The sequence below is a fragment of the Ptychodera flava genome, chromosome 9, assembly GCF_041260155.1.
Source record: "Ptychodera flava strain L36383 chromosome 9, AS_Pfla_20210202, whole genome shotgun sequence".
NCBI classification, from domain to species: Eukaryota; Metazoa; Hemichordata; class Enteropneusta; family Ptychoderidae; genus Ptychodera; species Ptychodera flava.
Window position 1 is genome coordinate 32406202 of NC_091936.1, and position 23631 is coordinate 32429832.

Below are 23631 nucleotides of genomic sequence, written 5' to 3' on the forward strand. Positions count from 1 at the left end.
AATGTCACGTGACCTCGATGACCTTTGACCTTGATTATACATATATATGCACAACTCAGTAACCACAAGTTCTTTACGCTTCAATTTTGATAGGATAATAGACCTTAAGATGTCACATCTTGTACCTCATTTATTGTGCGCATATGTATTTCTTGGCTGGCCAATACAGCTAGAGGTCTGATCTTTTTTTCCCGATTTAGAACCATAACTTAGACATGCCTCTTGTTTCAATTGGGAACAATGACATAGACCTATGTGCCCATAGATCTGAACATATACACTCCAGTGATACTTCTTAATGACCACATTTCCCTGCCCCATCAAGACTAATACTCCTATTACAAGTGGGGACTACGTCATTGTCAATGACTTGTTTTTTTGAAATTCTCGGAAAATCTAAAATCATGTTAAAAGTTTGAATTTAAATGCTACTTAGGCTATCGACAGTGTTGTACACTTTTTTGGTCTTTAATGTGTCTTACTTGAAGAAAACCCTTGGAAAACTGAGGATAATTTGAGATTGGTTTACAACACATTTGCTGCTGTATGGAGCTTTAAGGTTTGGCTGAAACAAAATAGAATTTTTTACACCAAAACCCCTTGTCTGACAGCACTGATATTTGTTATACAGATTCATAGGGATGATCAAATTGTGAAATATTCAAATTTTGATAAATCCACAATTTTCTATTTTCAGGACAATTTTTAGCTCACATTTGGTGTATACATGTACGTATATTATACCAAAAAGAGTTTTTATGGTAGGTCAGCGGTGTCTACATTTATGTATGTTAGTATGTGTGCATGCTACCTTCGTGCACATCGAAAACTCAAAAACCGCAGCACTACCATTGTAGTATTTGGTGTACTGGTGCACCTGGGGGTGGAGATGTGAATTTGTTCAAATGAAAGTGTCAGTCTTCAAAATATGATGATGAGGTAAAAAAAAGAAATGTGGTAGAAAACAGAGAAAATCCAGCAAACGCTTAAACTCTGTAACGGCAGTCTAGATTTTGTTGAAACTCTGTATGCGGGATGTTTATGGTAATTTTCGTTAGTATTGTGGCGAAATTTTCATTTTTAGCTACTATACGATCGTCTTTTGAAGCTATTGGGATGGGTATCTGTCCGGCATCCGTTGTCAGTATGTATGTATGTCCGTTTGTGAGGCGTCCAGTCACTCAAATATCTTGATAACGGCAGTACTTACTGATTCGCTATTTGTTGCGTAGATGAAAATATGATTTGAGAATATATTTTTTTAATTTTTAGCTCACATTTGGTATACCAATGTGAGGTTATCATATAAGCTGAATCAGTTCATTTGCATCCGATTTGCATGTCTGTATGTCTGTATATTTGTGGGTATGTGCAGATGTATGTCCGTCACACACAAAGGCTCCCATACCGCCAAAGCTACCATCTCAGTATTTGGTGTACAGGTAGATGCAGGGGTTGAGATGTGAATTTGCTCAATGAACACATCAGTGTCAAAAATGTGCAAATGAGGTAAGAAAAAGTGAAATGCAGCAAATGTGCAGGAGGCATGCCAGTGAGAAACAGGCAAACTCCACTGATCTTGACTCATTTCTGTCATTGTTTATGAACCGTTACATATTAACAGACCAGCTGCAACCATAGACAGTAGATGGGGGAAGACAGTTTATACTAAACTAAGAGGGCTTGTTTCTGCTATGCATGTTGCTAAAGTTGACCTCCAGTACCAAAAGTTAGACCTTAATTACTTTTGTCATTCTTGTTTTTCTGGTTTAAATATTTCTTGTTGTTTTTCTGGCTGTACTGTGCAGAAATCATTGCCATAACATCAACGTAGAATTTTCCTCCACTGAACAGATAGAAACAACATTTATTGTTGATCATTGGTAACCCATACTGGTATATACCAATTCTGATCAAATTTGAGCGACACCGTATAATTGCGGTATTTTTTCTGAAACCACTCATCTGATTATTTTGAAAGTTTGTATACATGTTCCTCAGGATGACCTCAGTCAAGTTTATACAAATTGAATTGAAATTTTATATTTGTAATTTTAGGGCAATTTTCCGAATTTTTGGTCAAAAATATTTTTATTCAAAAACAACAAATCTGATAGCTTTGATATTTGGTATACAGGTTCCTCAGGTTGATGAAAATCAGTTTTATGATATTGTGAAGATATCTCGAATTTTGTATTTTTGCTGAATTTTTTGGTTATTTTTCTCATTTTAAGTAAAATTTCTTCTTTTCAGAAACCGCTAGCCCAATTGCTCTCAAATTTGGATTGGATGTTTACAAGGGTGTTACCCTTCTAATTGTTGAAGTTATGACAAAATTGGAAATATTACTGTTTTGGGGCAATTTTTGTCATTTTTGGTCAAAAATTCTAAAAAATATTTTCTTTTTAAAGCTCCTGGACAGACAACTTGTTCTCAAAATTACTTGTCTGATAGCTTTGTAATTTGGTACAAAAGTCCCGAGGGATGTTATTTGATAAATTTTCTGCTCAAAGTGTTGGGAGACCCCCAAATTTTTATATTTTAGGTAATTTTCTCAGTTTGTGACCTTAAATGACCTACACCAACCCAGGATATGTTGTGAGAGAGTTTCGAAGGCTGTGAACATAATTTTGTCATATTTAATATCAATTTGTAGTAAAATTTGATCCAGAAAACAAAGTTGAAGTAAATATTTTCATTGCGAACCAATTTTTTCAACTTTTGCATGTTAAGACACATAAGAACTGATGAGAAATTAGGATCCAGGATAATTCCAGATGTTGTAATCCCCCCCACAGTGGAAGGCATTTCGCTATCTGTAACTGATTTAAGTGTTGTTTACATTTGAATGATAGCACTCATAGCATTAATTAAAACATTCCCAAGGTTGTAAATACATTTCCTGTCAGCTGGTTTTATGTAAGGGGTGGAACATTTGATATTCAGAGGGGTAGGGGCTGGAAGATTGATGAGGTAGCATTACATTTTACCAGATCCCTTGTACATTTTTCCCACTCTTTATTTTTTCCCCACTCTCCTACCTTTTCTTTTGTCAAGCTTCTCTGGCTAATTTTTTTGTTGACATTGCTTTCTGTATGTAGGATCTGCTTGTCCCGTCGCTATAGAAGATGATATGCATGTTCCCAAAGACGACCTCCAGTACCTAAGTTGCAGACCTTATTTGCTTTTATCATTCTTGTTTTTCTGGTTTAAATATTTCTTGAATTTACCAATTCAAACCGAATGTGAGCACACTGTCCTTGACGGTATTTTTTGATATTTTTGAAAATATGCAAATTAGCGCCAAAAAAGGCGTTTTTTTGTAAAAAATCTTCTTCATAATCGCTGGTCAGACAGCTTTGTTATTTTGTATATAGGTCCCTTGGGATAACCCAACTTAGATTTGTTCAAATTGTAATGAAATATGCAAATCTGTACTTTTAAGGAATTTTTTTGTCATTTTTGGTCAAAACTTTATTTCATCAAAACCGCCCATCTGACAGCTTTGATATTTGGTATTGGTATACAGGTTCCTACAGATGAACTAATATGATATCTTGAATATATGATGAAATCTGCAATTTTGTATTTTTGGGGCAATTTTTCCAGTTTTGGTCAAAAAATGTTTTTCTCTCTCAAATTTCTTGTTGGATTGCTTTGAAACTTAATACTCTAGAGTTGTTTTCTATATGATTTCTTAAATTGTGGTGAAATTTTCATCTTTGTGTTTTTGGTTTTTTTTGCATTTTGGGGCAATATTTTGGTCAAAAACTAATTTTCTTTGAAGTAACTGTTTTGATTGGTTGAAATTTGTTTTTAATGTATCTAGAGGCAACCTCGGTTGAGTGTCTTCAAATTTTTGTGAATATTTTCATATAGGCATTTTTGCGCAACTTTTCCCATATTTGGTCAAAAATCATTTTCTCTGAAATGCCTCTTCCAATGGCTATGAAACTTTGTATGCATGTTGCCAAGGGTAAACATAGTTAAGTATACACACTGTGGCCTGCCTCATCAAATCAAATGAGAGCCAAGTGTCATTGATGCTATGTTTTCCATTATTGATCAAAAATCTCTTTCTCTAAACACTACTCATCTCATACCACTGGCTGATTTGTTCTCAGGGATAATCTTACTGTGATGTTCAAATTATAATAATATTTTCAATTTTGTATTAGTGGTAATGCAGCTTTTTTGACATTTTTTGAAATGTGCTATCAAAGGTATCTATCTTCATAAACATATGTGTCACAAAAAGCTATTCTCTACATAGCACAACAGGACTGTATTGGCCTTTAGGTATTATGTGCTTTTATTTTTGTGAAATTGATGCCCTTTATCTCATTTTTCATTTTTATTGAAAGTAGTTATTTTACTTTATAGAGAAAAACTGCTCTCGTGCTTTACTCTACTGTTAAAATTTATGTACAGTTAAATAAAGATTTTTTTGGCTAAATAATGCTCAACGTCCATTTGTATGTGTGTATGAGATTGAGTTTATAAGACAGAGTTACTTGTAGGATTATTCTACATTTCTACTGATTTATCACACATTTGGTATTGTATTGAAAAAATACATATGACACCAAAATGTCCGTAAAGGTGCCCACGGAAATTCCACTTGATTACATGCTCCATCTGCTATGTTCAGCTTCTTTTAAGGAAAATTAAAAAGAATTGTTGACTTGAAAAATGAAACATGCCAGCTGTGAAGTATCAGGTATAATAGGCCTATAGTACACTTCCTTGGATTTTTGTCAACTTTTAGTATTGAATAAAGAAAATCAGTTTGACTCCAAAAGTGTCCTTTTGACTTCAAAGTGGTCCCCGAAAACTTATGATGATTTTACGGTCTCTCTGCTGTATTCCACATCGTTTACGTTAAAGAAAGAATGTGTTGACTTGAAAAATGTAACATGCGACCTGTGAGATATCAGGTATTAATAAAACTATAGTACACTTCCTTTTTTGTCCAACTTTTAATATTGCATAAGGAAAATCAGTTTGGCTCCAAAAGTGTCCTTTTGACTTCAAAGTGGTCCCCGGGAAAATCGAATGATTGTACACTCTGTCTGCTTTATTCAACTTCTTTTGCGTAATTGAAGCAATGTTCTAACTTGAAAAATGGAACATGCGACCTATGAAGTATCAGGTATTAGTAGGACTATAGCACACTTCCTTGGATATTTGTCAACTTTTAGTATTGAATAAGGAAAATCAGTTTGACTCCAAAAGTGTCCTTTTGACTTCATAGTGGTCCCCGGGAAAATCGAATGATTGTACACTCTGTCTGCTTTATTCAACTTCTTTAGCGTAATTGAAGCAATGTTCTAACTTGAAAATTGTAACATGTGACCTATGAAGTATCAGTTATTAATAGGACTATAGTACACTTCCTTGGATTTTTGTCAACTTTTAGTATTGAATAAAGAAAATCAATTTGACTCCAAAAGTGTCCTTTTGACTTCATAGTGGTCCCCGGAAAAATCGAATGATTGTACACTCTGTCTGCTTTATTCAACTTCTTTTGCGTAATTGAAGCAATGTTCTAACTTGAAAAATGGAACATGCGACCTATGAAGTATCAGTTATTAATAGGACTATAGTACACTTCCTTGGATTTTTGTCAACTTTTAGTATTGAATAAAGAAAATCAATTTGACTCCAAAAGTGTCCTTTTGACTTCAAAGTGGTCCCCGGGAAAATCGAATGATTGTACACTCTGTCTGCTTTATTCAACTTCTTTTGCGTAATTGAAGCAATGTCCTAACTTGAAAAATGGAACATGCGACCTGTGAGGTATCAGGTATTAATAGGACTATAGCACACTTCCTTGGATATTTGTCAACTTTTAGTATTGAATAAGGAAAATCAGTTTGACTCCAAAAGTGTCCTTTTGACTTCAAAGTGGTCCCCGGGAAAATCTAATGATTGTACACTCTGTCTGCTTTATTCAACTTCTTTTGCGTAATTGAAGCAATGTTCTAACTTGAAAAATGGAACATGCGACCTATGAAGTATCAGGTATTAGTAGGACTATAGCACACTTCCTTGGATATTTGTCAACTTTTAGTATTGAATAAAGAAAATCAGTTTGACTCCAAAAGTGTCCTTTTGACTTCAAAGTGGTCCCCGGGAAAATCGAATGATTGTACACTCTGTCTGCTTTATTCAACTTCTTTTGCATAATTGAAGCAATGTTCTAACTTAAAAATTGTAACATGTGACCTATGAAGTATCAGTTATTAATAGGACTATAGTACACTTCCTTGGATTTTTGTCAACTTTTAGTATTGAATAAAGAAAATCAATTTGACTCCAAAAGTGTCCTTTTGACTTCAAAGTGGTCCCCGGGAAAATCGAATGATTGTACACTCTGTCTGCTTTATTCAACTTCTTTTGCGTAATTGAAGCAATGTTCTAACTTGAAAAATGGAACATGCGACCTATGAAGTATCAGGTATTAGTAGGACTATAGCACACTTCCTTGGATTTTTGTCAACTTTTAGTATTGAATAAAGAAAATCAGTTTGACTCCAAAAGTGTCCTTTTGACTTCAAAGTGGTCCCCGGGAAAATCGAATGATTGTACACTCTGTCTGCTTATTAACTTCTTTTGCGTAATTGAAGCAATGTTCTAACTTGAAAATTGTAACATGTGACCTATGAAGTATCAGTTATTAATAGAACTATAGTACACTTCCTTGGATTTTTGTCAACTTTTAGTATTGCTTAAAGAAAATCAGTTTGACTCCAAAAGTGTCCTTTTGACTTCAAAGTGGTCCCCGAAAACTTGGGATGATTTTACGGTCTCTCTGCTGTATTCAACATCGTTTATGTTAAAAAAGAATGTGTTGACTTGAAAATGTAACATGCGACCTGTGAAGTATCAGGTATTAATAAAATATAGTACACTTCTCTTGATTTTGTCCAACTTTTGGTATTGAATAAAGAAAATCAGTTTGACTCCAAAAGTGTCCTTTTGACTTCAAAGTGGTCCCCGGGAAAATCGAATGATTGTACACTCTGTCTGCTTTATTCAACTTCTTTTGCGTAATTGAAGCAATGTCCTAACTTGAAAATTGTAACATGTGACCTATGAAGTATCAGTTATTAATAGGACTATAGTACACTTCCTTGGATTTTTGTCAACTTTTAGTATTGCTTAAAGAAAATCAGTTTGACTCCAAAAGTGTCCTTTTGACCTCAAGGTGGTCCCCAAAGACTTGTGATGATTTTACGCTCTCTGTGCTGTATTCAATCGTTTATGTAAAAGAAAGAATGTTTTAATTTTAGAATTGAATATGCGACCTGTTAAGTATCAGGTATAAATAAGACAAGAGTACACTTCCTGTTTTTTCAAACTTTTAGTAAAGAATAAAGAAATCAGTTTGACTTCAAAAGCGTCCTCTTGACTTCAAAGGTGTCCCATGAAAATTCGGATAATTTTACGCTCTGCCTGCTGTATTCAACTTCTTTTAGGTAATGTATTACTTCAATCGCGTCACTTTCTATGGTAGGTATTGGATATCTTTGTAAAAAAATTAAGAAAAATATCCCCCTAAAATATTGGCCTCGAGCCCTATTCTGGTGTATTTTACATCTGTGCATTCGTAGCATAATGCTGAGGCCTATAGATTGCATTCGTGTCAAGGGATATCGCCTCAGAACCGCTGTTAATCTGTCCATAGACCTTTTCTGTAGTTTACTAGACACCAATCGGTTTTTTTATTTACCTCGCAAAATAATGAAATAGCTTAGTCTTTGAATAAATGAACATGTACCTACTTTATCTCTGACTATCTATGACTCATCTCCTACTTCCGTTAATTATGTTGAATGTGGCAACATCTATAATTTCAGCTTTTTTAAGAGCCGTCGACTGTTTCTGCTCGGTTCTGAACTTTTGACAGACCCAAAGTATTCAATTACGCGAGAGGGCAAACGTTGCAGAATTCGTGGACGTCGGCTCACGGGAAAACGGTTGAAAATACATGTTTATATTATTGAGGTAGCTAGCAGAAGTAGACAATGGGTCGTGAACTGACCAGTGTTATAGTACCGGTCGAAGTAAACTACCAAAAATGTCTATGGGCTGGCTTGTGGCGATGAATTTTTGACCCGCAAGTGCGATTGATACGTCACAGCAATGCTGCAAATTGTATTTCATATCCATTTATGTATTTACAGGCAGCGATTAGAATGACTTCCAAATATCGATATGACTTCAAATGAGTCATTTTATAGATAAGTCATGATTGATATAGACACTAGCCCTCCCCTTGTTAATTCTGTGCTCAGCCCTTATTTTGTACATTTTTCCCAACTCTAGGTATTAAATACTAAAATAGCAGCTGATATTACATCGGAAACGTCCGTGTGACAACAAAAGCGTCCATTATGCGGTAGGTGTCGTCAGACTTGAGTTTAACCCCCTATCTTACCGGACATTTAGGATGGGGACCACTTTGAAGTCAGGGACCACTTTGAGGTCTTCACAAACGTTCGATATACGCCAGAAGTACCGCTGCGATATCACAGCTGGTTTACCCCTGTCTATCATTTACATGAGAATAGATTCAAAAACTCCCACCTAGTGTGTGCGATTGACAACACGATGTTTCGGGAACCTACCTGCGGTACGCTTTTCTGTTTTCTCTGAGCGTGTTTTCTTCGTCAGCTCCTGAGCTGTAGTATTCCCACACTGGTGTTGGCAGCGTGTCCTTGGCTCTTGCCATGAAATCATCGAGACACACCAACTGTTTGCCGTCCGCCATGGCAAAATGGTTCTATTCGTCACTCCACGTGGTGACACGAGAAGGTATTACTGGGTCAAACAAGTATTGTCAAAGTGTTGTTAGAGAACATAGGATCATGTTCATCATAAAAGAAGTGCGAAGTTTGGGATTTTACGATCTACAAGAGGGCCGAAAATAGCCGATAGTGAATCATGCAATGCTGGCGAACTGATGTTCTTGGCTAACCTGCAGTGACTGCAATGGTTCTACTCCGGAATAAAAATGACGCGATGCGTTCTACACACTCAGTACGCCCAAATAAGGCCAAAGTAATTAGATTCTTTGTTTTGCGTCCCCACCCGCTTAGGTTTTTAAGGTTTTCATGAAAAACACACACAGTATATTTGAATAGGAAATTTTAGGACATGACCGCTTAGTTTTTCTGAACTAAAATTTTGTTACAATTTTTTGTCTGCTGCAATCAAATTACATTGTGTTAATTTTCTTGTGTGTGTTTTTCAGCCGCTTAGACGCGTAGAATTTAATTACTTTGGCCTAATCACGTGACGCTGGTACAAACAAGCCCACACGTGTACTAACGCGTATGGAAATACACGTACGTCTAAGCGCGTTTGCGCACATGGCTTTGTTTGTATCGCGGTCGATTCGAATTCCGGGTTTGGCCTAATATTATATAGGGCTCAGCCCTTGGTGTCGCGCCAGGGGTTAAGATTGGCAATGTTATTTGTATTGATTCATGATAAACTGTAATTGTTACTTCATAAACGTTTATATGACAACTATGCCCAGTTTCCCTCTGATGAAAGCAGTTCACGTACTTACAGTGTTACACGACGTCAAACCCTGCAGCAGGGCAGGTATAGATTTTCTGTAGCGTGTAAAAATTTTGGACAAAAATTGGCAATTTTTACAATGATAACAGCCTATTGCGTTAAACAAGGGACGTATTATGCAATAATTATCATTGCAATGGTAATCGCACTGCACACCTTCCACTTGCAAGCTGAAAACTAGAGCGTTCCGTCTCAAAACTTGCAATTTTTGAATCTAATTATTGACACAGGGGGCGCTCTTCTAAAATTCAATCCCAGCATTCTTTGCGTATGCCTCCGTTCATATGCACGACAGTTTTCTCCGTTTATCTATATCAACGATACTTTGTATCAGCGACAAGGTGTATAATAACATTTACTGGCTAATAAAAAGAGGTATATTTTATAAAAGGCATGTTATATCATAGTAATTTGTTTCGTATTTGTTTATTTACGCTTACTCAAAAAAAAAAAACATGGCGGCGCCCATGAAAGAAGGCCGAGGGTACACTTCCGGTTACTCGCATAGTATATTATGAATAAGCGCATGCGTAGTCAGTAAGCCGCTGGCGCGACTATTAATCTTATCGATGACGTTCTCCGATCGGTGATTGGCTAATCGTGGAAATAATATTATGGTATAGCGTCACTAATTTTGGTAATGACGGGGAATGAATATACTACGGCTCAAAAGTAACATTCATAATCGCTTAATATATGGAACGCCAAATCCGCCTGATAGCATTGCGTGTGTGACTTCCTTTGCATGAGATTTTACCATACAGCTCACAGGCTGAGATGTAGGAGTTGTTTTTGTGTATAAATAAGTGCACTTTTAAGACGTAATATTGATTTTGCCAAAATTAAATATCTTGCACGGCAGCATTCACAAACAACCCTAGGGGAATTAAAAAGTTCTCCGATTTTATCAAATTCCTCCCCTAACAATCTCAATCGCGTTCAAGTGCCTCTTCTGACTTACTGTAATTTTGATATCCTACCTCAAAATAATACAGTGACCTGATTTGGAATGGGCAGATTTTTTCGCTATGTGTGTAGGAGAGGGCTGTTTTGTCATACTCTCTCATAGGAAAACTTCATCTTGTAAAACCAAAAAAGCGGTCGATAAAAAAATTGGAAACAGGATGACTTCCCTCATCTGCCAGGAAAAGTGAACATAATTAATAACATAATGTATAAATGGGACATAAGCTAAACCTTTTGGTCAATTTTTAGCAAGTTCGGTTCTTTGTGTCAACTGCAGTTTCTTTTTCTACTCCCCACCGTGACAGCATACCGGATTAACAAATATTCTGTTTGGCAAAATACCCTGTTTATATTTAAGGACCACTATCACTGTTATTGTAACAAATGAATTCTAGTCCTGACCTGAATTAAATGTTAAATAATAACAATGCTGATTGTACACATATGGCTGTGTTGAAAAGCAAAAAACATGACTTTTAATGACGCTTCAGGGAGAAGAACAAGAAACTGCAGTAGTTACTAAAAACAAAACCATCAAAATATTGGTCAAAATTTGCCCCGGGCCTAGATTATGGAGTCAGGTCACTCTTGGGTAATGTAGATAGAGTAAAGTTACTCTGTGGTCATGTCAATTCTTACCAAAAAATCTGACTTTTTACTGAAAGGCCAGTCAGAGTATGTATGTATACCGTTCCATTTGTATTCTATTTAAAGTGACCCAGTGTGACTTTCACTGTTTCAGTGCCAATGTATAAAGAGGGGGTCCTACAAGTTGTTTTCAGTATGGTTATCAACAGCTGCTAGTTAGTCTCACAACTTTAAGCTAACACGTTTGGTTTCCTGTCTCTCCGTGCTAGAAAATATTGCAAAATTGAATTGGCTTTTTCATAAATCCCAAGTATTGTGAATTGTAACAAGCGGCTCAATATAATCTTCGTACTGTTCTATGAAGCCAAAATTAATGTTTTCTGCTGACACATAGAACAAAGAGGCTAGAGCAGTTCCATGTGATCCGGGTCGATATCTGTTGGTGTGAGAAAGTAATTGTCTGTTTGTGAGTGTGCTCTTAACAATAAATACACAGCAGAGAATTTTTTCCAAACAAGTTATTTTTTGTGACTTTTTAAAGAGACAAACCAACAAATACTTAATATCAAATAAAATCCCTTCAAATGCTCCCTCAACATAACCTTGACATTTTTAAATTATCCCGTCAATTCTCCCTTCCCTCAAGAGGTGTTTGTGAATGCAGTCTAATGAACTTAAAATTATAATGTGCTCGTTATATTTTGGTAATCGTATGCATCATAACCTTGCAAACTCGAAACATTTACGATATCATCTAGATGAGGGGCTACTTACACACGTACACACGTAGACATCTTGGTGAGGGGTTCATACAATCCCTCTAGCTGCATTGTCTCCACTCTTGCACGGTCATTTCACTTTCACTGATACAGATGGAGTTCCTCAGCGATGCCATCACTTGTCGGCATGTGGTCTTGTATACATAGTAGTAATGCAATATTCAGATGGACCAAGTGTCTCACGGGAATCACTTTGTTCGCTGAGGGCGTTTACTCGGTCAGAGACCTTGGGGTTCTCTCAAAACAAATATCTACTCCAAATTACCTATTGTTATCTATCATTTTAGGAAATTAAGAGTTTTGTCATAAGTATTTGGTCAAACAATTGGGCGTTTGGCAAGCTCAAAGAATATCGGAAGAAGAGTTTGTCTATGGTACACTTTAATATGCTTAATTAGGGACCAGTGCCCTTCCACCTGGACTTCTCACACTGACATACACACACTGGAACATAAGCCATATTAACAAACGAAAGGTATACTTTGATTTCATGATGCATTGTTTTAATTGAAGTTATATGAAAAAGACTGAAATTTCTACTTGTCCGAACGTTTTTTGAATGGACAATGTCATCACTCTCTTTTCAAATTATTTCGATATAACCCAGCTTTGTATTTTGAATTATGAATTGTTTGTATTTAGTATAAGTTAGATTCTTTTTTATTTTACGCGGAAAATTGCTTGTCATGTAGTGCATTATAAGACATATGTACAGTTGACATACTAAGCCTGTTACACAATTACGTAGTCATAAATAGCTGTGTGTACTGGGAAGCACATTTACTATACATGGTGGTTTTTCAAACACTTTACATCTTCAAACTTTTGTCTCTTTTAAGTTGTCAATGTCTTTTCAGAATTGAATAGTTCACAACTACTTGTTTTGTTGTGTCTATAGGACAGGTACTGTTATAAGTTTTTTTTCTGTTTAGCAGGTGTATTGCTCTCATGGTCGATACGAAAATGATGATTTTCAGCTGGCTGGCTGACTTAGAACCCACTGGAAATGTGTTGTGCGAAGTTTAAATATAACTGGTGAGTGACGCATCGATTGTGCCGAGATGAAAAATGTACATTTGACTTTGCATTATAATTATGATATGAACAGATTAACATTGGGCAATTATTGGCAATGAAAATATATGTTGGCGCTGATGACACATTCAATCCTTTGCCGTGGCTGATACACCGATAAATGAGTACGACACGAAGTACACGGCAGGTACACACATCGGTTGGCACAAATATTCGTCTGAGATGAATGAAAGTCCTGAATCAGCGATAGTCAAATCACGATCATAACTTCGACCATTGGTCTCTCTTACTCAGAAGATCCCTGGATATATCACTTATTCGGCTACATCCTGAAATAGGGAATAATGAGGGAATCCACAGCTTCTTGAAATTCGTTTTATGAAGGACAATTCGGATGACCTGTATTTATCGATTCTTTGCAGTTGAATTGAGTTTGTATGTATGCGTCATACTACCTGCAGACGACTCAATTGCATCTCCTTATGGTTGGCCCTCTTGTGGTAAGGGTAACACGAATGTTTGTTTGTTCGTCTCCATTCTTTGCCTCATTGCCGACCATGCTGTTTAACTGACATTTCAATACGTCAAAGACCCTTGTGTACACACACACACACACACACACACTCACTCTCTCTCTCTCTCTCTCTCTCTCTCTCTCTCTCTCTCTCTCTCGCACACACGCTCTCCAAAGCTCTCTCTGTGAGAAGCACAAACCTGTCAAAGCCATGGCTCTGCTCAACTCATCTCGTAGGATTTGAAGAACAGCTTTCACGCCTTCTTCTCCCTGATGACATTACAAAAAATAAATCTAGAATTACTCATTTATTTCGCTTGGTGCTTGAAGATCACTAAGTGTACAATATGATGGTTATGTCATGGGTTAAAAATACTAGGAGTAATATACTTATTTAATTACTGCAAATCTTTGACAAAAAAAGATATGTCAATTGATGTAGCCCCTTTTATCTAAAAAGGAAATATGTATCATTTTAGATAATCCAGTAGAACATTACTCATTTTGATGACAATGAAAAACATGTTAAATAAGTAGAAATCGGCAGGTGCAAAAACAGGACAGAACATTTACGAACAGGGCAAAAGATGTTATTTTAAATGATCGAGACCATTGCTTCCGGCGATATAAAGAGATATTTTTAAAAAGCCGAAAAACGTTTAATATAATTTAGTCACATTTTAAAGTATTTAACCTGTTGCCTCTGCTTAATATAAGAGAATCAAGTCATGGGTGCAGTTACTAAGGAAATGAGGGTTGACTCAATTAAGGACAATCTAATCATCCTACAACTCTGCACTACTTTACCCACATCTTTGGAGCCTACTATGTAATGAAATGTAATCTGAGTTACCATCTCATGGAAAACTTTTTACAGAGTGATGAAACCTCTCAACAACTTCTTAGTTTGGGTTTCTGCGCAGTACATTTACAAATGCAAATGATCACTGATAGAAATCTGACACCGATTAAGGTCACTTGACCAGCACCTCTATGTCATGAGGTTGTTATATAAAATAATGAAAATACCCTAAAGATACAAGATCTTAGATAAACCAAAGGTGAACTGGAACTATGTAAAGGAATGGTTCTACTCCGGAATAAAAAGGACGCGAAAATGTGTTCTGCAGACTCAATACGTCCAAGAGGTAACGTGGTGACGGTACAAACCAACCCACATGTGTGCAATCACGTATGAAAATACACGCACTTCTATGCGCGTTTGCGCATGTGGGTTTGTTTATACCGTGATCCATTCGAATTCCAGGTTTAACCTATTACGCTGTCGTGTGATAAAAGGGACCTGAACGCCCCTAACACCACCGTCACTAACACGCATGCTTTTCTTAACGGACTGAAGGACTGTGTTTTTCGCAGGACTATGACTGCTACGATTAAGGAGAGATCGGTGACTTCGGATTGAATTAGTCGACTTCAAACATGCTGTGCTTGAATTTGGATTATAAATAAGATAAGAAAGAATTATTTACAGTGTTTGAACAATTTTTCTCCATAATGAATTTTTAGCCTATCATACAGGAGATATGTCGAGCACAATACTAGTATTCAAATATTATGGTACTGTCAACCATTGAATATATTAAGCTATTATTTTAAGCTACTTTTTAAAGCTACCCCTAAATGATTTAGTTTAGAATAGAAATACTTACATTACATGCCAGGCCATAGAGAACAGGTCTACCGATGAAAACAGCCCTTGCACCCAGTGCCAAAGCTTTCAAAACGTCAGTACCAGTTCTTATACCACTGTCTACGTATACTTCCAGTTTGTCTCCGACTGCATCAACGATGTCTGATAACACATCAATCTGCAAAATTTATCATCTTAGGGAAGCGAATAGCATAGAATCTCGTCGATTTCCGGCTCTCTTGACCCAAAAAGCAATGCAAAGGCCTGGGACAACTTGGCTAGACAAGGGCGTTTCATCGGGCAGAGACCCCCTCGAAACGCTGACATGACGAAGCAATGTGGACCGGACGATGGAATAGGGGGAAGGAGTCCGACTGTAATTTGGGTTTCTACAGAGCCGGAAAGCGACTTCGACATTCTAGCTCGACCAGAAAGAAAGGTGCGCGATATAATGGTGTTTCTAATTTGCTTTGTATGGAATAGCTCCAAGGAAATAAAAAGACGATTTAGCTTTGCAACCTCCATCAACGGAACTGCAGCTGGAAAGAATGCCTCATGTCTATTCAGAGGAGAAGAATGCATGATGCAAACACGTTGTACGGGGTAACCATTAAAACACTTCCAATTGTGTCGTGATGACGTCCGCAACTCAATTTGCAATATCTGTTTGATTGTGAAATTCACGTAATATTGATTTTACCGACGCTGGTACACCATCTAATTGTCTGCCACCGTGGTTGGATACGACTATTCCTTGAACCTTGTGTTCCGCGGCCAGTAGAGCGTCCTCTATAGTCATAATACCCTTTAGGATGATCGGCAATCTTGTCATTGTTTTGACCCATGCTATGTCTTTCCAGGTCGAGGTAAGGCAAGGCGTTGCAAGTTCAGGCGGAACGTCTTCTCCGATGCCCAGGTCCTTTTGACAGAGGAAACAAAACTGATATGGGACACAGTGTCTGGTCGTGACCGTCGAAGGTTTCAATATATTTTTAGCTTGGCAATATGTGCTTTGGTACTTTCCGTAATGTATATATTTAACACTGAACTATCATTCAATAAATGTACACAGTGAAAAAGCCAAACCTGTAAATATTAGAAAGTGACATTCGTACAGTACTGTTACATGAATTTTACATGTTACATGTTACATAACACCTACACATTATAGTGAGAACACCACTACTTGATTGATCCTGCGCTGTTTCAAACTAGGCATATGTATGTATGTATGTATGTATGTATGTATGTATGTATCTATCTATCTATCTATCTATCTATCTATCTATCTATCTATCTATCTATCTATCTATCTATCTATCTATCTATCTATCTATCTATCTATCTATCTATCTATCTATCTATCTATCTATCTATCTATCTATCTAATTATATATGTCATAGACCTTCGCAACAACCATTTTTGTTCGGTTTGACTGGCTCAGTGATATTCTGTGCATTGCCAGGTAAAATAAAACATTTTGAGCAACTGTTTTTCAACTATGATAATAAATGAGCATTATTGGAATAACAATTAATTACTTGAGAATTTGTATCAGCAAAAGATGGCCATACCAAAATTTGTGGAACTGCTGTGGCAGCACAAATTCTAGCAGACAGAAACGTGTTCAAAGACCTTGCAATAGATTTGTTTGACGTAGATCTATCGACGAAAGCATTAAGTGCATTTTCATGAGTGATTCACTTTGCATTTTTTCCTGCAGTTCTAATTGATGCTGATAACTAAGTCATTTACACGACTGATCTGAGCATTGTCGATACCTTTCCGATATACTTATCAAGATTTCCAAATTTCTGTAGAGTACGCATCATGGCCTGTCCGCCAAGTTTTGTAGGCCTTCTCTTCATACCCAGGACAGGAACGTCAACACTGATAACAATCGCTTTGAAGCCTGCCCTCTCAGCTCGTGCTATCATATCCTTTGTGACCTCACGATCACGCCAGGTGTAAACGTTCTGCCATTTGATTGACTTTGGTCGAACGGCGGCGATTTCCTCTAAAGATTTACCGGAGAAAGCACCCATTATCATGGCAGTGCTCATTTCTGCTGCAGCTGTAAAAGAGCGACACCGAAGGAAAACTGTCAATTTAAGCAGCCGCCTGAAACAGCTTGGAATATTTTGTGTTCGTGCTCTGCCAAACCGAAACTTTCTTCTGGTATCGTGCACCAGACTTCGACCTGTGGTGGACATTTTAAAATTGCAAAGAAAACTTGCGATGCCATCGAGATTCGTTTATAGTTGTAAGTATTCAGTGAAGGGGCTCATAAGTGTTAAAAATTATAAAATACCCAAGGTAACAGAAAAACCTGTCGACTTACCGCTCCCGCTGGCACTGCTTACCTTTACACGTAGCAATCTCTGCATCAGGATGTGCTGTCCGTGGAGAATTGACGGTGATAGGCAAATTGGTGCATCTATTTTCTCCCCAGGACAGTTGTTGACATGTCTCGTACGGAAACATCTCTCAGTACCCGTGGTTTGAGCCAGTATCTGTGAATCATACAGATTATACAATATACAAACAAAGGAACAAAAACACACACACAAAGAAAACAAACAATAAATAAACACACAATCAAACATGAACTCACAATGTATTTATTTATCTTTTAGAATCATAATTAATTCTCTTTGGATTTGGGTGGTGTTGTCATTAATAACTCTCAAATCCTCAGTAGTAAATGAGACGTCTCTGTTTCAGCAACAGTTGTCTGCCTTGGCAACGTAACATCGCTATCCATTTTTGAACGGTTTCAAGGGACCCATTGGACGAGTGCCAGAATACGCCTCGCGTCCTCTACATGTAGTGCCACAGACTATCCAGAAGCGCTTCGACGTCCAAGATAGCATTCTACACTAAACTTGTGGTATAAATCGGAAGAAAAACCGTTGACATTGCACAACAACGGTCGGTACTTGGCCATTTGATGCCCCAGTCACGAATGTAAGATGTATAATAATAAAGATCACGAGAATACTGAAATGAATGCATTCAGAATAACCTTATGATATTAAAGGTATACTGTCACCTGTTCCAATTTTGCTACAGTTACCATGGAAAGAGAAAATCCAACCAATCACATATTTTAAGCGGGTGGCCGCTTTTTAAAAATAGCGCCCTCACATGGGCATTTTGATATCAAGGAACGCCCCTTTGACCATATATGGGCATATTTAGATTACAGGTGACTGTATACCTTTAAATGTATGCATTCAGATGCATGCATTTACGTATGTAAATATGTATATCTGTGTACGTGCATGTATGTCAGGTAAATTTATAGTTTACTATCTGCCATCGGGATGTAGTCAGCGAGAGGTCGCAAGGTTGAGATATTGGTGACATGTCAAATGAATGACCTTAAGTTTGTAACATGTGTTAGTTTTAGTTTTTCTCAGTGTTAACTTTTCTCGACATAGAATCATATTGAAGTGGTTTGGCAAAACAACTGGAAGTTTCCACCATGTCAACAGGAGTGTTTCAATATTTTACCCGATATGAGAGAGCTGATCTGATAAAAGGGACCTTTCCTCAAAGTTCCCGGTCCTCCTTCCCATTGTTTATGAACACAACCGTTAAATGGTGGGATGAAGGTGAAGTGGTTTATTTTTTTGGTTTTTCATACTGCAAGGGGGTGGGGGACTGGACCCATACAACATTTCAAACTTTTACCTCGGATATCCTATTTGCTTGACCTCGATTTTGTCATTGACGCTTTTAAGTAACCCTTTTGTGCCCCTGACCTTCGATTCCCAGAGCGACCACTCAACAGACTTTCACGCATGTACGTTTTAAAAGCAGCATTCCATAAGTGCTAGACTCCTACCTTTGAAAAGCTCTCCTATTCTCGTTCACTGTGACTTCATCGTCAGCTCCAGCACTGATCAACACCCAGGCCCGAAGAGGCAATAGCTCCCTCGCCTGTGCTTCGTAATCGTCAAGACAAAGTAACTTCCCAGCTGTCGCCATTTTCTATTTTAGGGGAACGAGCAAAAGTTATGGTGGGTGTGAGGGGTCAGGGCTTTTAAGGACATTTTTGGATTATTGGTTATTGGATATTCTGCAACCACCTCCCTTTAAAGATTGCAGGACCCCTGTTGTTTCAAAAAAAGTCATTAAGGCTGTTCGCTGATTATTTAACCAGGATTTTGATGACCTATTCTCCTTAGGACAAGTATAAATATATACTGTTAACAAGAAACACAAATAAATAAATAAATAAATAAATAATAAATAAATAAATAAATAAATAATAAATAAATAATAAATAAATAAATAAATAAATAAATAAGCAATCCCTTCATATAGTCGGCCGAGCAATATGCCTTGATTTTAAAGTACCGGTAAGTAATTTATGCAAGTCAATTCGGATTGTTCAGCGTCTCTGCTGCACCTTTATAAAATGCACCTTTATGAAATGCAGTGACGGCATGAACACAGCTTTCTAAAAGGCGATCAAAGTTATGCCGCATATTAAATGTTGTTTTCTATAAGTGAAGCAGTTTCATTCAAATTGTATGGACGTCCATTCTAGATCAGGGAAACTGTTCCAAGCTTCTGCCACAACTTCACAACCTAGTCTTTTCATGCTCGGCGCGTTCTTTCTCATCAAGACCACCCCCCGGCTGTGAACTCTGCCCGCTCGCTTTTGGTTAACGTGGTCATGTGGCCACTGTTTATTGTCGATACAGTCAAATCGTTTCAAATCACCATATATGCGTCAAGAAAACCAGATAACAATACACACTGAAGTCTTTTAATTGGTTATTTTAACGAAAAGCAGTCAACTTGCTGTATCTTTTGAAGAGTTAAGCACTCAAATGCTTAGCACATGGCATCCCGCCTAACCCTTGTAGTGCTACCGGTAATAACGCATGGGTGTATGCGAGGGTCTACAAGATGTCCTTACTTCGGTACGTGCGTTTTTACACTCCCGAAACTCAAACGTACCTAATGAATTTTCAAGCGACTTTGTGACGGTGACACAAGGTCGCTATGACATTCAAGAGCACTCGCCAGCTGTGCATTTACGTCAGATGTTTATCTCTATCTATATAGCTTTAATATATGATTGATTGTCAGCATATCAACAACTATGAAAACACGATAACGAAATGTGGCAGGGGCATGTTTGTATGAGAATGCGTTTTGTGTATTTTTACATAAATGGTACTATTGCCAAGGTATCGTGCAGGGTAGTCGCCATGCATATACCTGATATAAGCAAATGTGGGACCAGCGTGACCCTGATAACCACGGCTAAAATGGATCAAAACTTCAAAGTGCATATCAAATTTTTCTTTATTAACTTGATGTCGAGTTTTGTGAACTAACCCATTTTCGATAACACTGTTGCCATATGGTAGCCCCATGATGACGTACATGTCATAAGAGGAGAACGTACAGTTAAGGAACTTTGAGTTAGTACGCTGGCGTAGGCCGGGGGAATCAGGGGTGTTCTACCATGTAAAACATGACTCTCCCCCATTCCAAGTCTGAAAGCTTTAGGGACTGGTCAGTTTCTTCGGCCTGGGGGGGGGGGGGGGGGGGTGGATATTTTTTGCCGACGTCAAAAAGTGGCTGACCCCCCCCTATTCAAAATTTTGAAAACAGGGTGACCCCCCCCCCTATTCCAAATTTCGAAAACAGGGTGACCCCCCCCCCCGGCGCGCGACATAGGTAAAAAAAAGGTGGACATAAATTTATATATATATATATATATATATATATATATATATATATATATATATATATATATATAATATATATATATATATTATATTTTACATTTTACATATATATTTATATTTTAAATAGTCATTCTATGTTTTAATGAAATGTTAACATGTCAGTTGTAAGATAGGAATTTCAAAGTGTCAATCTTAAAGTTTGAATACAGTACATTTTGAATGAGCTGTATTTTGAATGAGCTGTGAACGTATTTCACACTTTCTATGCTTAACCAGATGTCCTGAACTGTTGTACAGAAATGGATGTCAATCATTAATATCAAGAGGAAAAAGCAGTGAATCAAAAACTTTGATGGGTGTTAAGACTTGCCAACCATCCAATTAAATCTCCTGAGGAGCCATAGAGAGCTTTTTTAGCCAAATCTGATGTGTACAGTGTCTGAGAGGACCTTTTCTTGTAACATTGAAACCATAAAAGCACAGCTAATAATGACAAAAACTGCCTTTTTTAACTGTTATTTTGTTCATAAAAAAGCATCTTTCTACAGAAAACCTGTGAAACAAAGGAAAATAATTGCATCAATGAGAAGGAAAGATATCTTGTCATTTTTCTATCTCTAAAATAAGTCACTGTATCAAATATATATTGTGAAATATTTGTGCATGTTGCTTTCTCATACTGAATTCTCATGGAGAGAACAGAAAAGTATCAGGAATTTGTCATCCTTTTCATATGAAATGCAGATTTCATAATGTACACTTTCACTTTGCAAACATCAAGATATCTCTGATTTATCAAAGTATGGCGCCCGAAGGGCGCGCCGAAAAATATGAAACATCCTGATATCTCTGATATATATGCCTTGTATATTTAGTCATGCACCTGAAGGGCATGCTGAAAAATGTCTGATATATTAAAGTAATGAGCTTGAAGAGCACGCTGAAAAATATTGAACATACAGATATCTCTGATGTATGTATGCTTGATATGTTAAAGTTGGGCGTGCTGAAAATATGACTGATTATTAAAGTTACGCGCCCGAAGGGCGCGCCGAAAAATACAACTGAAAGATGAAATTTGTGGCTGACACTAGCATTTTAGGCAATGATGAGCCTGTGTCAAAATTCAAAAACACACTGACCCCCCCTATTGGGTATTTCAAAACATGGTGACCCCCCCTATCACCAAAGTCAAAAACATGGTGACCCCCCCATGAATCCACCAACCCCCCCCAGGCTGAAGAAACTGACCAGTCCCTTAATTACATGTATGACCTACAAGAACCTCTTCATCCCATAGCCTTCCATGTTCACCCCATGTTTATACCCCTTTGTTTGTACCACTATCTTTTGCTGTTCCTTCGCAATTTGACCTTGTTCTTCATGTTTACGACTAAATAGGTCTTACTGTTACCCTATATGTACTGCTCTTTATAATTAAGGCTGCGTTCACTAATAATGGTGGAGGGGGGGCTGGAGGAATCGCTATTGAAATCTTATTTTTTCAGATCCCCCTCAATACCCTAAAACAAATTCGAATCGCCCCATCAATATGATCAAAATTTATCAAGTCCCCCAGTGATGTTCGATACTTCCTTGTTTTGGCGTAAACAAAAATATGTTATAGAAATGTTTTCGACACTTTGTAGAGTCATATTCCTAAACAAGTTCTTAAACTGATTAATTTTTAAATGCATCAAGTGGACCTTTTGGATTTATCAGTGTAAGCCAACTTGAGTTAATCAAAACCTGTCGGGTCAATTGAACCCACTGAAGAGCACCCAAATGACGATCATGAGAGGGTATGCAAAATGTGAACTCCTGGCTACATTATGCCAAATATCAAAAACTGAGCATGATGACCTGTCAAAGAAATATTTTAAACAAGTACAAGACATATATTTCCTAGGTGCTACTTGTAAAACTTTTACAAAAATTGACAATATAAGACTGAAATATTCCATCAAATAAAATTTTAATCGCTGAAATGTTGGGTGTAAGAATGAAAATTTAGTGAAATAAAAAATTCATTCATTCACAAATGTTTTTTATCACATTAGAATCTTTACTGTTCAAACATTTGGTGTTAATTGTACAATGAGAATGTGATAATTTGAACTTGAAATGAATGGTTTTATACAAGCTTATTGACTTCAAGTGATTTTCGTGAAAAACAGTGACCTTCATCATACGTTTGGAGAAATCAAGCATGGTGACGCAATCTTTTTTTCTCTAATATTTGATTATTCTAATATACCAGAAATCAAAAATTCATAATGCAAAAGTCTAACATAAGCTACATTTCCTTGATCATACAAACAATATTACAGACATGAAATTTCGACTTTTCAGTATTTTTGATGTTTGTAATAACTCCTATATCTTGTTTTACATCTTATCATGTTGAAATATTCAGTTTTCAGCCTATTAACATAATCAACATGTGTGTTACGTACTGCACTTATTTTGCTGTCAGTTACCTTTCATATACATTGAAGTGTCTAATATACCGTAAGATGGCTGCATATTAATACTCAGGCCGTGTAAAGAAGTTAAAGCATTGCTACATGATTTAAAAATGAACTACAAAAAATGATGTTGATACACAATACAATGTTGAAAAATCAAGATCGTTATTATACCTACTGATTACTCATGTCTTTGCTGCACTCTATAGAATGTATTCATTGTAAACTCACAGATAGACATGTCGGAATAGAATTAAACTGTACCATTACATTCAAGGGATGCACTGTTTTTGTGTACCATAGTCAACACTATTTTGTGAACAG

At 37.0% G+C, this 23631-nt stretch overlaps 2 protein-coding genes across 3 annotated transcripts in view; both read right to left on the reverse strand.

Moving 5' to 3' along the window:
• Positions 1 to 9063, reverse strand: part of LOC139140711 (2-Hydroxyacid oxidase 1-like) — a 47469-nt gene extending 38406 nt beyond the window's left edge. The window contains exon 1 of one of the 2 annotated variants that reach the window (XR_011554051.1): positions 8634 to 9062. Coding sequence is in view for 1 of the 2 variants with exons in the window: in XM_070710099.1 (XP_070566200.1) it covers positions 8634 to 8776 (143 nt within the window). In the remaining variant the exon portion in view is untranslated. Of the gene's footprint in view, positions 1 to 8633 lie in introns of both variants that reach the window. The other variant, XM_070710099.1, reaches the window with a different exon arrangement.
• A 3339-nt stretch (positions 9064 to 12402) lies between these two features.
• Positions 12403 to 17516, reverse strand: LOC139140713 (2-Hydroxyacid oxidase 2-like). Its single transcript, XM_070710100.1, has 6 exons — positions 17489 to 17516; positions 16907 to 17199; positions 15825 to 16043; positions 15144 to 15302; positions 13674 to 13743; positions 12403 to 13288 (listed from the first exon to the last, which is right to left on the reverse strand). The coding sequence occupies exons 2-6, from the start codon at positions 17186 to 17188 to the stop codon at positions 13221 to 13223; spliced, it is 798 nt and encodes a 265-aa protein (XP_070566201.1). The 5' UTR covers positions 17189 to 17199; positions 17489 to 17516; the 3' UTR covers positions 12403 to 13220.
• Positions 17517 to 23631: the final 6115 nt, after the last annotated feature.

Bases quoted from the DNA above. Each gene is read 5' to 3' on its own strand.
- LOC139140713 (XM_070710100.1), bottom strand. From the start codon at position 17,188: ATGAGCACTGCCATGATAATGGGTGCTTTCTCCGGTAAATCTTTAGAG. The intron at 16,044-16,906 runs GTATCGACAATG...CTCTGTCAAAAG, and splicing joins TTGATAAGTATATCGGAAAG to GACCTGGGCATCGGAGAAGA. The intron at 13,289-13,673 runs GTTTGTGCTTCT...TCCCTATTTCAG, and splicing joins CAGAGCCATGGCTTTGACAG to GATGTAGCCGAATAAGTGAT.